This window comes from Episyrphus balteatus, chromosome 2 (assembly GCF_945859705.1).
Source record: "Episyrphus balteatus chromosome 2, idEpiBalt1.1, whole genome shotgun sequence".
NCBI lineage: Eukaryota > Metazoa > Arthropoda > Insecta > Diptera > Syrphidae > Episyrphus > Episyrphus balteatus.
Window position 1 is genome coordinate 39198505 of NC_079135.1, and position 13819 is coordinate 39212323.

Below are 13819 nucleotides of genomic sequence, written 5' to 3' on the forward strand. Positions count from 1 at the left end.
AAGTATTTCGGGACTTAAATCATTTATTTTTACATTTCATTCTCTCTTAAATCAAAATGGTCAAAATCATAATCTTAATTCAAAAATAGTTGAATTTCCATATCAGTTTGTATAAAAATATTTTATTTATCCATGTATTCCTTCTACAGTAAAAAACAGTAGCAGAATAAACTAGTGACTATCCATAAATTGTAACTCTGATAAAAGTAGCAATGTATACGGTAACGGACGGGGTTGTGGCGATAACACGGTAATGGTTTGTCTTTCAGTATCAACATCAGTTCTACAAAAATTAAAAAAAAAATTAATTATAAAAGAAAGAAAAAAGAAATCTAAGCTCTCTACTTACACACAGACAAAGCCAGCAACATTCGTTGAAATAACATCATCTTCAGGTGACTCTGCAAAGCTCAATGACAACAAATGATGCATAAGTGAAGGACTCGGTTGTACTGCCACCAATTTTGTGAGGTTATCCTCCGCTTTCATTCCAATAGGCATACATGAATCGGGCAATGGTGGTGCTCCAATTTTAAAGATTTTCACATCACTCCATTTGACTTCAAAAGAAAATGGATACAGCGGAGTCCGGAAACCATAGAAATATTCCTTAATTCTTAGATCTCGGGCATCGGTTCGTAAAGCTTTACTACGTTCAACTACTCCTCCACTCTTTGGCAATAAGACAACTTTTACAAACGAAGGTATATCACGTAGAAGTTCGTTATAAAGGCGTTCTTGATCGAGAACAAAGATTGCTCCCACTTCAAAGGCCTGAGCTGTATGTAATAAATGACGATAACCTTCTCCTTTTACCCAACCACAAGTGTTAATAACCATACCGGAGTATTTTGCTGAAAAGAATTCATATAATTAACTGGGGTTCTTTTTTTTTCTCAAAGTGGTTCAAAATCATGGAGGTGGGAAATTTCGAGGACCTAATTCTTAAGAAATCAACTTTGTTTTATGATAAAAAATTTCATGCTCAAATGTTCGCTTGAGCTATAATTTGTCGGTTTATAATCGAGCAGAGCACAAAAATGTGTATTTTTTCAATTTACGGCAAAACCCCAAAATTAATATTAGTCGTGTTTTTTCTATTACTCAGTAGCTACTCATTTTTTATTTTATTCGAAAACAATAATAAAAATTACACAAGTAAGTTTTTGTTATTGTTTTTCGAATAAAATCAAAAAATGAGTAGCTACTGAGTAATAGAAAAAACACGCCTATTATAAAAACGTTCCTCGAAATGGTGGTGATCTCTTTAAAACGACTTTAGGGTTCTAAAAATAGTATAAATGTGAATGATGTATTAGTATATTAAATTAGTAAGTCTTGAATAAATCAAATATAATGGTTAAAAGACCAATTTCTATAAAAAAAAATGATTTTATGCATGTACAAAATACCTAAGCCATAAGTAATTCTTTCTTTTGTTATTTTTTGTAACTTTTATGTTAAAAGTGTATATGACAGTAATACTTGGGTAGGATACTCATTAAAAATACCCAAAAAATGCACAATTATGTGTGTAAGACCACATTATTTATTCAGATTCTAAAAGCGTTCTCGGAAATGACGCGACGTTTCGACCTTAATTGAGTTAAAAGTGAAACGAAATATTTTTGTGATTATATTGTAGTGATCTCGAGCTTTGATCATAATATCAAAAAAAAAAAAATTTATTCTAAATATACCCCAAAACAAGCGTTCCCGGAATGACGGTTAATTGATGTACGCTAATAATAACATATTTAATATATAGTGGAATGATAAATCTATATAATGTCAACTTTAAAAACGATTTGTACGTTAGATGATTAAAATGCTGACACTTTAAGAACACCACTTACTAGCCGCGTTCATTTGGAAATATTTATCTACTACTTAGTACTTAAAGCTGCTTTAAACTACTTTTTCAATATAGCAAAAGCAGTTCGAAGTAGTTTTAAGTACTAAGCAATAGATATATGTTCCCATAGGAACGCAGCTATAAATGTATAAATAATAATAGAATTTAATTTATTTGTAAGAGATGTACAATTTTATAAAGAGTATTGTGTAGAAGCAGTGTTAAGAAAAGAAATACTTACAAATAATTGACTTTAATGTATTTTTATCCTATTTGAATTTCAGGGGTCGAACTACGGCATACGTTCGTTAACGTATGGTTGCTATGTATTCCTATCTTTTTCTACTGATTAAATAGAGAGAGCAATAGTCAAAACGTTATTATCGTAATCGTGTGTGGTGATTCGACCCCAGTTTTTGAGTTATGGAGATGTCCGGGAACTTTTTTTTTAAATATAATTTTATCCCATGCCTCTTTCCCCCCCAGATACCGCACGCGCTGGGGTCCATTTACACCGAGTATAATGGCACTTGCGGTGGCTAGTCATATCGGCACTTAAATTAAGTTTTTTTTTAAGAAAAGAAAAACACGAGATAAGAGCGGGGCTGCTTATTACAAGCAGTTACAATAATAAAAAGTAAATATCTATATAGAAGCATGCGGAAGCATTCCACTATAAAGAAAAAAATAAAAATAAAGTATTAAATAAAGAAAAAATTAAAAAAAGTGTAGAAAAAAAAAACAAAAAATAAAATGAAAAAGCATGCTTAAGCACTTGTTAAATCAATACAAAAAAGTCCAGTTTCAGTTTCCCTTTTACTAATATTTAGATCCAAAAAAGCTATAAAATACCATATAGAAGGTTTTTTGTCTGATCTTGCTGTTAGTGCAATCAAAAATATTACAATTTTAATTAACATTCCTTAACATTCTCGTAATCGGTTCATTTTTGCCATAATCAGTTCTATGCAGAGCTAGACGAAATTGCGGGGTCGTTCTGAGAGAGTGGGAACTTACGTTAAAACTAATTTGCTCAAAAAGGGTGGAGCTTTCTATCACATTAGATAAAATTTGGTATATGAAAATAACATCAGCAACTTCGCGACGTTTTTCTGGAGATTGTAAGTTAATGAGTCGCAACCGTTCTTGATATGGGGGCAGGTTTAAATTGTCAACCCACGGAAGACCTCTTAAGGGAAAACGAAGGAATCTGCGTTGTATTGATTCAATTCTCTTTATGTGGACTTGGTGATAAGGAGACCAGACTTGGCTAGCATATTCAAGTAAGGGCCTCACAAAAGTGGCATAATGCACGTTCCTATTATTTTATTTACTGAATGAGAAAAAACCTTTAATTTAATGTTATATTGATTTTTTTTAAATGTCTGGTCATCAAATTTTCCACCTCAATGATTTTTACCCAAGTATAAAGGACTTACTGCGTTTATTCAATAAAGATTCCAAGGTCACTTCAGCCATTTTCGAGATAATAGAAGTATACAAAGTTTTATTGTCATTTGGACTTTTGTGACCAAAATGAAAGACCAAAGGCGCTGTTTGCGAGAATCCGTCTTCAATACTTGCTGGTCTTTCAATCAGAACTGTGGCAATTGTTCCGGGTATTGAGATAGCTCCTTGGCCAACATCGATGTCAGCGAATAGTGGTCGTCTGCCAAGACGTACTGCATAGTTCAAGAGTATACGACAAAGTGTACTCTTGCCAACATCATTTGGTCCAACTACCATCGCAATAGGACCACGAGTGTCTTTCTCTTCGGCTTGAGTACGCATTTGTTCAAGTGCTGCATGACAATTGAGATATTGTACCATTGGTGTTTCTTTGGAAGTGTAACGAACATCTGTTTTGCCACGAACTCCAATCGTACAGCCTTGGTATGTGAATATGGCGACTTTAGCACCAGTGATAAATTCATATGACTTCTTTTTGACTAATTCTGTGCCAAACATTTCGGCAAATCCAGATTTTAACTGTGAATTAAAGAAATCAACAAAATAATTAAATGAATTTACAGTATTTTGATGTGATTGAAGAAGCGTTACCTGGACATAGACTTTGGCATCTTTTTCTTCAATTTCAAAACGTAGTTCTGAGTCTTGTTCGAGGGTGAAAGTTTCTTCTTCTATTTCCATTGTGATATTTTTGTATTAAAATAAAGTTTAATGTGGAAAATTATCTTTTTTTGCTAACCACTTTGAGCAATGTGAGTTGTTTTGTAATTTGTAAAATCAAAAAAATAATTAAAATAAATACGAAATGTCAAAATGACGTTTATTTGTTTATGTACAGTTCTAACCAAAATCAAAATAATTAAAACATTAAGGTGTACACAGAATATGATAAGGCACTGCACACAATGTCGCGATAACAGAATCTTATGATGTTTTCGTTTTGTAAAAAAATCAATTTATTTTTTGATCTAATTCTGTCAAAAAATTGTTATTGCGACTACTTAATTGTAGTTGAACTGATCAAAAACTTGTTTTTTTTGACAGATTTAGATAAAAAAATAAAGGCTTGGCCACACCGGAGGGTATGCGGTAGCGGTACGGGTAGCGGTGAGGGTACTTGTATGAAAAAAATTCCAAACTGACACATCAACGTTCAGGTGTGGAATTTTTTTAGTACAAATATCGTTACCGCTATACCGCACCCTCCGGTGTGGCCAAGCCTTAAATTGATTTTTTTTACCAAAAGAAAACACCATTATTCTTTTGCTAGGGCCATAATGATTTTTTTAGCCAAAGCAACAAAAACGCTAGTAAAAATGTCATCAACACCTGAACGCTGACTTTCCGGTTTGGAATTTTTTCATACAAACTCGATTTAGCAGAGTTTTCTTGTTGTCGGTCGTCATTGGTGGTAGATCCTTTAACTTCAATTTTTTGAAATAAGTAAGTTAACAATTTGACTAGACCACGTTTATACAAGGTATCCAGTAAAAAATGGATAAGCCTAAAATGGCTGCTATGGCAAATAGAAAACATTTCTATCGCTAACCAGTTTAGAAAACATTAGCTTTTTTCGTTCAGTGTATTTTAAATTTCATAATCTTTCGTTTTCGTTCACCACAACAACAAAATAATGAATTTTATAAATTTCTTTTTTTTTATAATTTTCTACAATAATTTACTTAGGGCCAGTTGTACAAACGTGGTTCAGCCTCGGATCAGGAATTTAACCCACCGATTTCGGTGAATTAGCAGTGGATCAACTTTGGTTCAAGGATGGATTTAGCTATTTCAACTTATATGGACCTAGAACCAGTGCTAAAAATCAATTTTACCACTGAATTCAGAAGATAAAAGTTGCTGATCCACGGATCAAAAATATTTGTACAACTGGGCCTTAGTGCCAGTTGTACAAATATTTAATCCGTGGTTCAGCAACTTGTATCCTCTGAAATCGGTGCTTAGGTTCTGGTTTAGCAGTAGTGCAAGGTCCACATATGTAAAAACAGCCAGATCAAGCATGGCTATTGTGGCTATTTTTACATTATGTGGACCTTGCACCAGTGCTAAACCGGAATCTTACCACCGATTTCAGAAGATAAAAGTTGCTGATCCACGGATTAAATATTTGTACAACTGGCCCTTAATACATGAGCATTTAAAAACTTTAATAGCTTGCACTTTTTCTTTAAAAAAATATTGAAATTCGTTTTTCTATGCAAAATGTAAAAAATTTTATACTATGTTTCCACCTACGCTAAATCCGAGATTTAGCTAAGTAGATTTAGAATAAATCTCGAGATTTATTTTAAATCTACTTCGCTCAACCTCAGATTTGGGTCCAGCTACCCTAAATCTAAGTTTTCACCTACTTTCAATCCGAGATTTAGAACAAAACTCGAGATTTATGCTAAATCTACTTAGCTAAATCTCGGATTCAGGGTAAGTGGAAACGTAGTATTAAACACCTTTGGTATACAAAAATTTTATAGGAACGTAGGAATTCCAAAGGGAATTGCAGAATGGTGATAGTTTTAATTATATCTAGAGTTACTAGGAAGTCCCAACTAACATTTTTGCTTCCGAGTTTCGAACCCAAAGGGCTATTCGCACCTATAAAGCTGGTGTACTACCCACGGTATGAAACGAAATTTTTTTCGTTCCAGATTTCGTTATACTAGGGGTATTCACGATCCGGTGTAACAAAAAGGTGTAAAAATGCATAATTTTAGGGGTATTCACGATTCGATGTAAATGGTCTTGTATCGTTGTAAAAGTGCAAAAGTGTAACATTTTCTTAAAATAAAACAACAACAAATATACAGACTAAAATTATTTTACACTTTTACACTTTTGCTATACCCCAACCCTATTGCAAAAATAAAATACAATGGTGCAAAATTTGTCTATTGTATTTGTAGTAGTAGAAAACAAAATTTTGCTTTTATACACCTTTTTGTTACACCGGATCGTGAATACCCCTTTTGTTTTCTACTACTACAACTACAATAAACAAATTTTGCACCATTGTATTTTATTTTTGCAATAGGGTTGGGGTATAGCAAAAGTGTAAAAGTGTAAAAAAATTTTAGTCTGTATATTTGGTTGTTTTATTTTAAGAAAATGTTACACTTTTGCACTTTTACAACGATACAAGACCATTTACATCGAATCGTGAATACCCCTACTATTTTTGTATGGAAAATTTCATTTCGCTTCAGCGAACATGTTGACAGAAAAAATACTATCGGGTATTATAGAAAAGTAAATAATAAGAAAACAAATAAAAAAAATTCAATAAAAAACATCAGAAAATAATTTTAAAAGCAAAAACAAAACAAATTTAATTTCGCTCAAGATTTCGTTAAAGAAATTTTGTATGGAAAATTTTGTTTCGCTTCAGCTGCGTATTACGCTTAAGCTCACTTGAAAGTAGTACAAATACAGCCTACCATTGCGTTTCCAGCTTAAATAAGTTTTATCTACAAACACACTTTTGTATTTCTTTTTTTTTTTTTGACAAATGATTTGTTTTGGAAACGTCAACGCAACCAAAAATATTTAATAATTTTATTTTAAAACAAAAACTAAAAATTAAGCAAAAATGAGTAATATTTATATTCAAGAGCCCCCTACTTCAGGAAAAGTAAGTTTATACAAATCAGACACTATTTATTTTATTAACCACACATTTTATAGGTTCTACTCAAAACCTCTGTCGGTGATATTGATATAGAACTATGGACTCGAGAATGTCCAAAAGCTTGCCGCAATTTTATCCAATTATGCATGGAAGGCTATTACAATGGTACAATATTTCATCGTGTTGTAAAAGGATTTATTGTTCAAGGTAAGGCTTTTAAATAAAACAAACTAAAAAGACCGTCCTAGGATCCTCGTTTAAATTCTAGGTGGTGATCCAAATGGCGATGGAACTGGTGGCGAATCCATTTACGGAGCACCATTCAAAGATGAGTTCCACTCACGTCTGCGTTATGTTCGTCGTGGACTCGTTGGAATGGCCAATTCAGATATTGATGACAATGCGTCGCAATTCTTCTTCACAATGGCTCCAACGCCAGAACTTCAGAATAAAAATACACTTTTTGGCAAGGTTACAGGTGATACTGTATTCAATATGTTGAAGTTAGAAGAAGGACTCGTGGATCACACCGAACGACCGATGTATCCTCACAAAATCATCAAAACAGAAATTCTTCATAATCCATTTGATGATATTGTTCCACGAACCACAAAATCCGATTCCAAGAAAGAGAAACGAAAGAAGAAGGAAAAGGGTGTCAAGTAAGTGCAAACATTCAGTCAAACATTTGTAACTTTTTAATTGAAAACTTCTTAGGAATTTCGGTTTATTGTCTTTCGGTGAGGAAGCCGAAGAAGATGAAGAAGAAAGCAATACATTTGCTCAGAAAAATGCTGGCAAAGCTAAATCTCTTCATGACGTAGTTGATGATCCAAAACTTAGCAAAGAAGTTGAAAAAATAGAACGTGGGAACACTCCTTCTGATATAGAAGATTATGATGGTGTTTCAGAAAATGAGACAACTGAGGAAAAACTTTCAAGGATTAAGAACAAGTTGAAAATGGTCAAAAAAGAGAAACCATCTAAAAAGCCTGAGAAGGTTATAATTCCTAAAGAAGAAGAGGATTCTGATGAAGATGTTTTAATGACAAGTGATCGCAAAAAAGAAATCGATCAAGCCAAGAAGAAAGAAGTAATTCGTGAGGAGATACTGACTCTGAAGAAACAATATCAGTCAGATAAGAAGGCAAAAGATAAACTTTTGGAGATGAAAATTGAAAAAGAAATTGAAGTCAAGCCAGAATCGTCGAATGAAATGGTCAAAGACTATATTGATGAAAAAGTAAAATACACAACTTTGAATCAAAAGTTACCCAAAAAAGGACCAACGAGGTAAAATCTCCTTTTTATTCAAGACATTCCAAGTTTTAATGATTTTTTTTTTCTTAGGGAACAATTTACTTTGGATCTCTTGAAGAAATTCCGCAACAAGTTAGAGACCCTTAAACAAAACACAGAATACAATGACAATGACGAATCACTGAATGATGCGAATGTAGAGAAAGAAATCCAAGGAGACGATTGGTTGGCTCATACTCTACGATTTGAACAAACAGCTCCAATTTTAGCCAAAGATGCTTCAACAAAATCTGACGACTGGTACGATGCCTATGATCCAAGGAATCCTTTAAACAAACGAAAACGTGGAGAAAATCATCGAAGTCAATCGTCGTCAAAGAAAACACGGTAGCAAGGGTTTTTCACATGATCTTTATTGAAAAAAAAAAAAAAAATTGTACAAATAAACTTCTTAGTTAATTTAATTGTTCCTTTCAAAGTACTTCTTCTTTTCCTTGGGATTTGGAACAATCTGTAAAATTTTATTTCATTTTAATTCACTTCGTATTATTTTTGAGAAAAGTTTTACAACTTACCGTATCACTACCTGGTTTCCATCCAGCTGGACAAACTTCCCCGTGTGTATCGGTATATTGGAAGGCTTGAACTAATCGAAGAGTTTCATCGACTGATCGTCCCACAGGCAAGTCATTCATTGTGATTTGTCTTAAAACACCGTGTTGGTCAATAATGAAAAGTCCACGCAAAGTATGACCCAAATCATCAAGATAGACACCATAGTCCTTGGAAATTCGATGTGTCAAATCGCTAAGTAATGGGATTTTGATTGCACCTAAGCCACCCTCTCTGCGTGGTGTATTAATCCAGGCCAAATGAGTAAAGTGTGAATCAACACTGCAAGCTATAACTTCAGTGTTGATTTTACGGAATTCTTCGATACGATCGGAGAAGGCGAGAATTTCCGTTGGGCAGACAAAAGTGCTAGAAATAAATAAAAATTTGCCAATAGCAAAAGAAAATGTTGTAGCAAATGGAAAATATGAGACCTTAACATTTTTATCGATTTTAAATTATCTATTACAGATCATAAAAATGTTACTAATCTGACTTCAAGGTTGTGAAAACATAATTGCTGTCATGGAAACTACACATCTGCGACCTAATAAGCGAAAGTCGAGATGAACTTAAGCCCAAGCTGAACTTTTTCCTGCTTCGATCTTGGAACGCAGGATCAAAATTTGTTCAAAATTTATTTTTATAAAATTTCATTCAATTTGTCATCAAATTCTGCTCCTTTTCAATGTTAATCACAACAAAACTGTTTTCTATGATACCTCCTTCATGGTGTCCATTATTTTTCAAATAAAATTCCCTGATTTTCCTGAACAATAAAAAAAAATTTCTCTGACCAAAAAAATAAAAAATTACGTTTTGAAATATCATTTCTTGAGTAGGTAGGTTTATTTATACACTTCGCGTCACTTGAATAGAAACAACATTTTTTCTTTAGAAAATAGCGATTGGCGCTTTGGTGAGGTAACTTAGTAGATTTTTGGTTTTGCATTTTCAAAGAGGAACCTTTAACAAACAATGTTGTAAAAACAAAAAACCCAAAACAGAAACCGTATGGCTTCTAGTTGCGTTTTTTCGCATTACCTCACAAAAAACAGTGTTTTTTTTGCGTCACTTGAATAGAAACAAGCTCTTAAATTAGATAAAAATGATGAAAAATCATGGAAAACACTAATTATAGTAAAGCAATATTAAGCTTTGACATTATTTGCACATTATAACCAATTATGGGCTACGAGCTACCAATAGGCACCACAGAAAATGCATAAATAGAATTTAACATTGAAAATGCACTTCTACTGTACACAATCGTGGACCTAATTGGAGAAAGTGATAAAAGTGTTTAGTAACTTCTTACAAATTAAGAAAATGACATTTTCTACAATTTAAGGATTGAATAAGTGAAATAAACTTTCGTTTTTATCCGGAATGCATCTGTTTTGTTTTTATTGCGTTGTTTTTTCTTGAACTATCCTTGTGCAATCTCTAAGACGGTTGTGTTCCACGTTCCTAAACTTGCCAAGAGCTTCTACCATTATTTCTTTGTAAAAGTTAGCATCTGTTTTTAAAGCGTGAAGCTTCAATTTTGCTATTGCACATCATTAAAACAAAGCGTATTACTATAACACATTTTAGTGCCCTGTATTGGCGATGCGATTAAGGTTATTCTTTTATAAACCAATGAAATAGGGCTAATATTAACGTGGTCCATCTGAGTTGGTATGTTTTCCTTTAAAAAACCACTCTTTACCCCACTACTTTTCAGTTCGAATGCAACTATAAAATAGTTAAATTTTTTGTAATCTTAGTAGAACTTAAAATGTTGTTATTTTGCATTTTGAGGCTTTTTTAATGTTGTGCACCTTTTATAATTTCCAGGATGGAACACACCAACACGTTTCCATCGCACTATCACCACGTTTTTGACCGATTTTAGCGGCAAAGTGAAGAAAATTGCAGCTAGTTTTTAAGTTATTTTTTTCTCTGCTCGTGACTTGGGTCTCACCTGTCTTATTTTTTGATTTGATCACTAGTTTCCGATATTTTAAAAATTATCTCATCCAAATTTGGCAAATTTTCCAATATCTTTCTCGATTTTGCATAGTGCAGGTGCATTTCCAATGTTAGCTGCTATTTATGCATTTTCTGTGGTGCCTATTGGTAGCTCGTAGCCCATAATTGGTTATAATGTGCAAATAATGTCAAAGCTTAATATTGCTTTACTATAATTAGCGTTTTCCATGATTTTTCATCATTTTTATCTAATTTAAGAGCTTGTTTCTATTCAAGTGACGCAAAAAAAAACACTGTTTTTTGTGAGGTAATGCGAAAAAACGCAACTAGAAGCCATACGGTTTCTGTTTTGGGTTTTTTGTTTTTACAACATTGTTTGTTAAAGGTTCCTCTTTGAAAATGCAAAACCAAAAATCTACTAAGTTACCTCACCAAAGCGCCAATCGCTATTTTCTAAAGAAAAAATGTTGTTTCTATTCAAGTGACGCGAAGTGTATATGTATCTTTCATATCCCATATTTGAATGGAATTCATTAAATTTCAGGCAATAAGAGCCAACTGTATTTTTCAAAGATTTTTCTATCTGTTACCGATTGCATTGGCTCGTATTGTTAAAATAAAAATAATAAACTCTTGTTATTTCAAGAACGAGACTATGTTCAGAAATTAAAAGTTTTTGTTTTCCGAAATCAACGTTCTTTCTTTTAAGTTTCAGGGACTTCCAAGAAATTAGACTTGTTTTAAAAATCAATCGTTTTTGGATAATCATTTTAGCAAAGTGAAGAAATGTTTGAGCTCATCGAAGTAACAAAATCCATTTTTCCTTTTTGAGCTACTTTATTAAGGCCTAATTTATTGGCACATTTAATTTAAATTTGCCATTTAAAAAAGGAAATTTCAAATGGCGACTTTATTAAGGCCCAATTTATTAACACATTGGGGCATATTCATAGTCGTTTTTAGACTTTAGTTTATCTTAGACACTCCAACAAACAACAGGCTAAAACCTCACTCTTCACCAATTGCGAGAAACCAAAAAAAAAAAAATTAGTGGGAACTTAATCATTGAAAATTTGTGAGACAGGACTGATTTGCGCGGTCTTGGGACAATGTTAGCTATTTATTAAAATTGCAGTGTTTAAATTTTTTCTGTTGAAAATAGGGATGGATACGGAAACAACAGGTATTAGACATTTCAAATACAATTTATTTTATGAAATTTGTTTTACCCTTATATTTTTTTAGTGGTGGACAAAAAGGGGATTATTTTTTAAAGAATTTTATGTATGAAAAGAAATTTCTTTGTGTATCCTGCTAGATCCCGCAATTGTTGTTATTTGTATGAAAACTTGAACACAGTCGCGCGAATTTTCAGCACATAGAAAATTTTAATATAGTTGCATAATTAGTATTAAAAAAATTATAATCTGAATTTTTTCTCCCGAAATGATTTTGTATAGGTGTTGGGCATTTAAAAATTTTTTATATTGGCGAAAAAATAAAAAAATTATTTTGTAAAAATTTTTTCTTCCTATTTTTTTTTTTTTTGTAACAAAAACATTGTTGAAATACCTTTATGTGCAGCGTCTATGAATATGGCCCATTAAATTTAAAGTCACCATTTAAAATGCGAAATGACAAATTTTTCATTTTTAATGGCTTCTTTTAATATAATCGAGAATGAATAAATAGGGACTAAGTTACAAGTCAAGGCAAAAAACATAATCTTCATAATAACAGCTTCAACCTTCAAGGAGTTTATCGTGAAAGGTGCGATATCGTGATTGATAACATAGCCAACTACCTATACATTATTCCCAGTCAAATCCTTGACCGCTTTTAAAATTCCCTGACTTTCCCTGACCAAAATTATGTTTCCTTTATTTCTAGTTTAGCGTACACCATGTCCTTATAATTTTGGATTCTTCCAATCTTAAGAACCTCTGCTGTCAAAAAACGTAAGCAGCTTAAATATTTTTTTTTTTTTTCATATAAAGACGGACAATAATATCTAGCATTCTTATTATAAATCAATCAATTATTGCATTGATTTTTTAAACGAAAACAAAAATAAAACATGACACTGAACCTATTCGAATGCATAACATGTAATTATAAATCAACGTCATCTATATGCAACGTCATCTGCATATACCATATACATATACATATAAAAAACTTTGCCCTGTCGATGACCTCTTCTCACCTGTTCAATTTGAATTAATATTCATTCATATAAAGAAAGTATACTTACAAATCCAATGGGTAGAAAAGTAAGACTACATATTTTCCCAAATAACTGGATAATGCGAGATTTGTTATCTCTCCTTTAACTACAGCAGTTCCTTCAAAACTAGGTGCAGGTTTAGAAACTAAAATTAAAATATGAATAAAAGGTATAATTTTCATTTTCAGCATAAAATAAGAAAGAAACGAAACAACTTACTGACTGCTTTTGTATATTGCAATTGATGATCGGCTTTAGCTTGTCCTGCTGGATAAACTGAGCCACCGGCAAATGAGTAACAAGAATCATCTTCACCAACCAAATTCGCGTTTATAAACGGAAGTAATAAAACAATCCCAGTAAGGGTGAATAACTTAAATGCAACTTGCATTTTTTTAAACGTGATTGACCTTATTTTCTATAAAAATAAAATGAAAACTAAATTTAGCCGGCTTTCAAGCCACGAATACAAATTTTTTTAACCACGTCTTTCTTCTGATAAGCAGAATACTATACAAAAAAAAAAAGAGGTGTATCTTAAAGTACTTGAAGAAACTTGCCGAATCTCATAAAAATATAATTTCTTATCAATAACAACTAATTGATTGGTTGATGGTCTAGTTTGTTGATATGAGTAATCAGTTTGACTATAAGTAGTTAATAGTTAACAACAAATGATAAGATAAATAAAAAAACAGATCTTACTGTTGTATACAAATTTTGTGTTGGTGTTGGGATGTTTCTTTTTAAACTTCTTTCTTAGCCAGAAATATGCCGA

The 13819-nt window shown here is 32.3% G+C and overlaps 3 protein-coding genes across 3 annotated transcripts; 1 reads left to right on the plus strand and 2 right to left on the minus strand.

Annotated features, from left to right (window-relative positions):
- Nucleotides 1-102: 102 nt before the first annotated feature.
- LOC129911611 (protein CLP1 homolog) lies at nt 103-4133 on the minus strand. The gene is made up of 4 exons (XM_055989460.1): nt 3917-4133; nt 3295-3844; nt 350-854; nt 103-283 (listed from the first exon to the last, which is right to left on the minus strand). The coding sequence occupies exons 1-4, from the start codon at nt 4004-4006 to the stop codon at nt 172-174; spliced, it is 1257 nt and encodes a 418-aa protein (XP_055845435.1). The 5' UTR covers nt 4007-4133; the 3' UTR covers nt 103-171.
- A 2709-nt stretch (nt 4134-6842) lies between these two features.
- On the plus strand, nt 6843-8619 carry LOC129910124 (spliceosome-associated protein CWC27 homolog). Its single transcript, XM_055987392.1, has 5 exons — nt 6843-6971; nt 7025-7175; nt 7237-7630; nt 7686-8261; nt 8319-8619. The coding sequence occupies exons 1-5, from the start codon at nt 6930-6932 to the stop codon at nt 8617-8619; spliced, it is 1464 nt and encodes a 487-aa protein (XP_055843367.1). The 5' UTR covers nt 6843-6929.
- On the minus strand, nt 8620-13774 carry LOC129910125 (peroxiredoxin-2). The gene is made up of 5 exons (XM_055987393.1): nt 13747-13774; nt 13261-13459; nt 13069-13186; nt 8804-9209; nt 8620-8739 (listed from the first exon to the last, which is right to left on the minus strand). The coding sequence occupies exons 2-5, from the start codon at nt 13430-13432 to the stop codon at nt 8689-8691; spliced, it is 747 nt and encodes a 248-aa protein (XP_055843368.1). The 5' UTR covers nt 13433-13459; nt 13747-13774; the 3' UTR covers nt 8620-8688.
- Between the last annotated feature and the right edge of the window lie 45 nt (nt 13775-13819).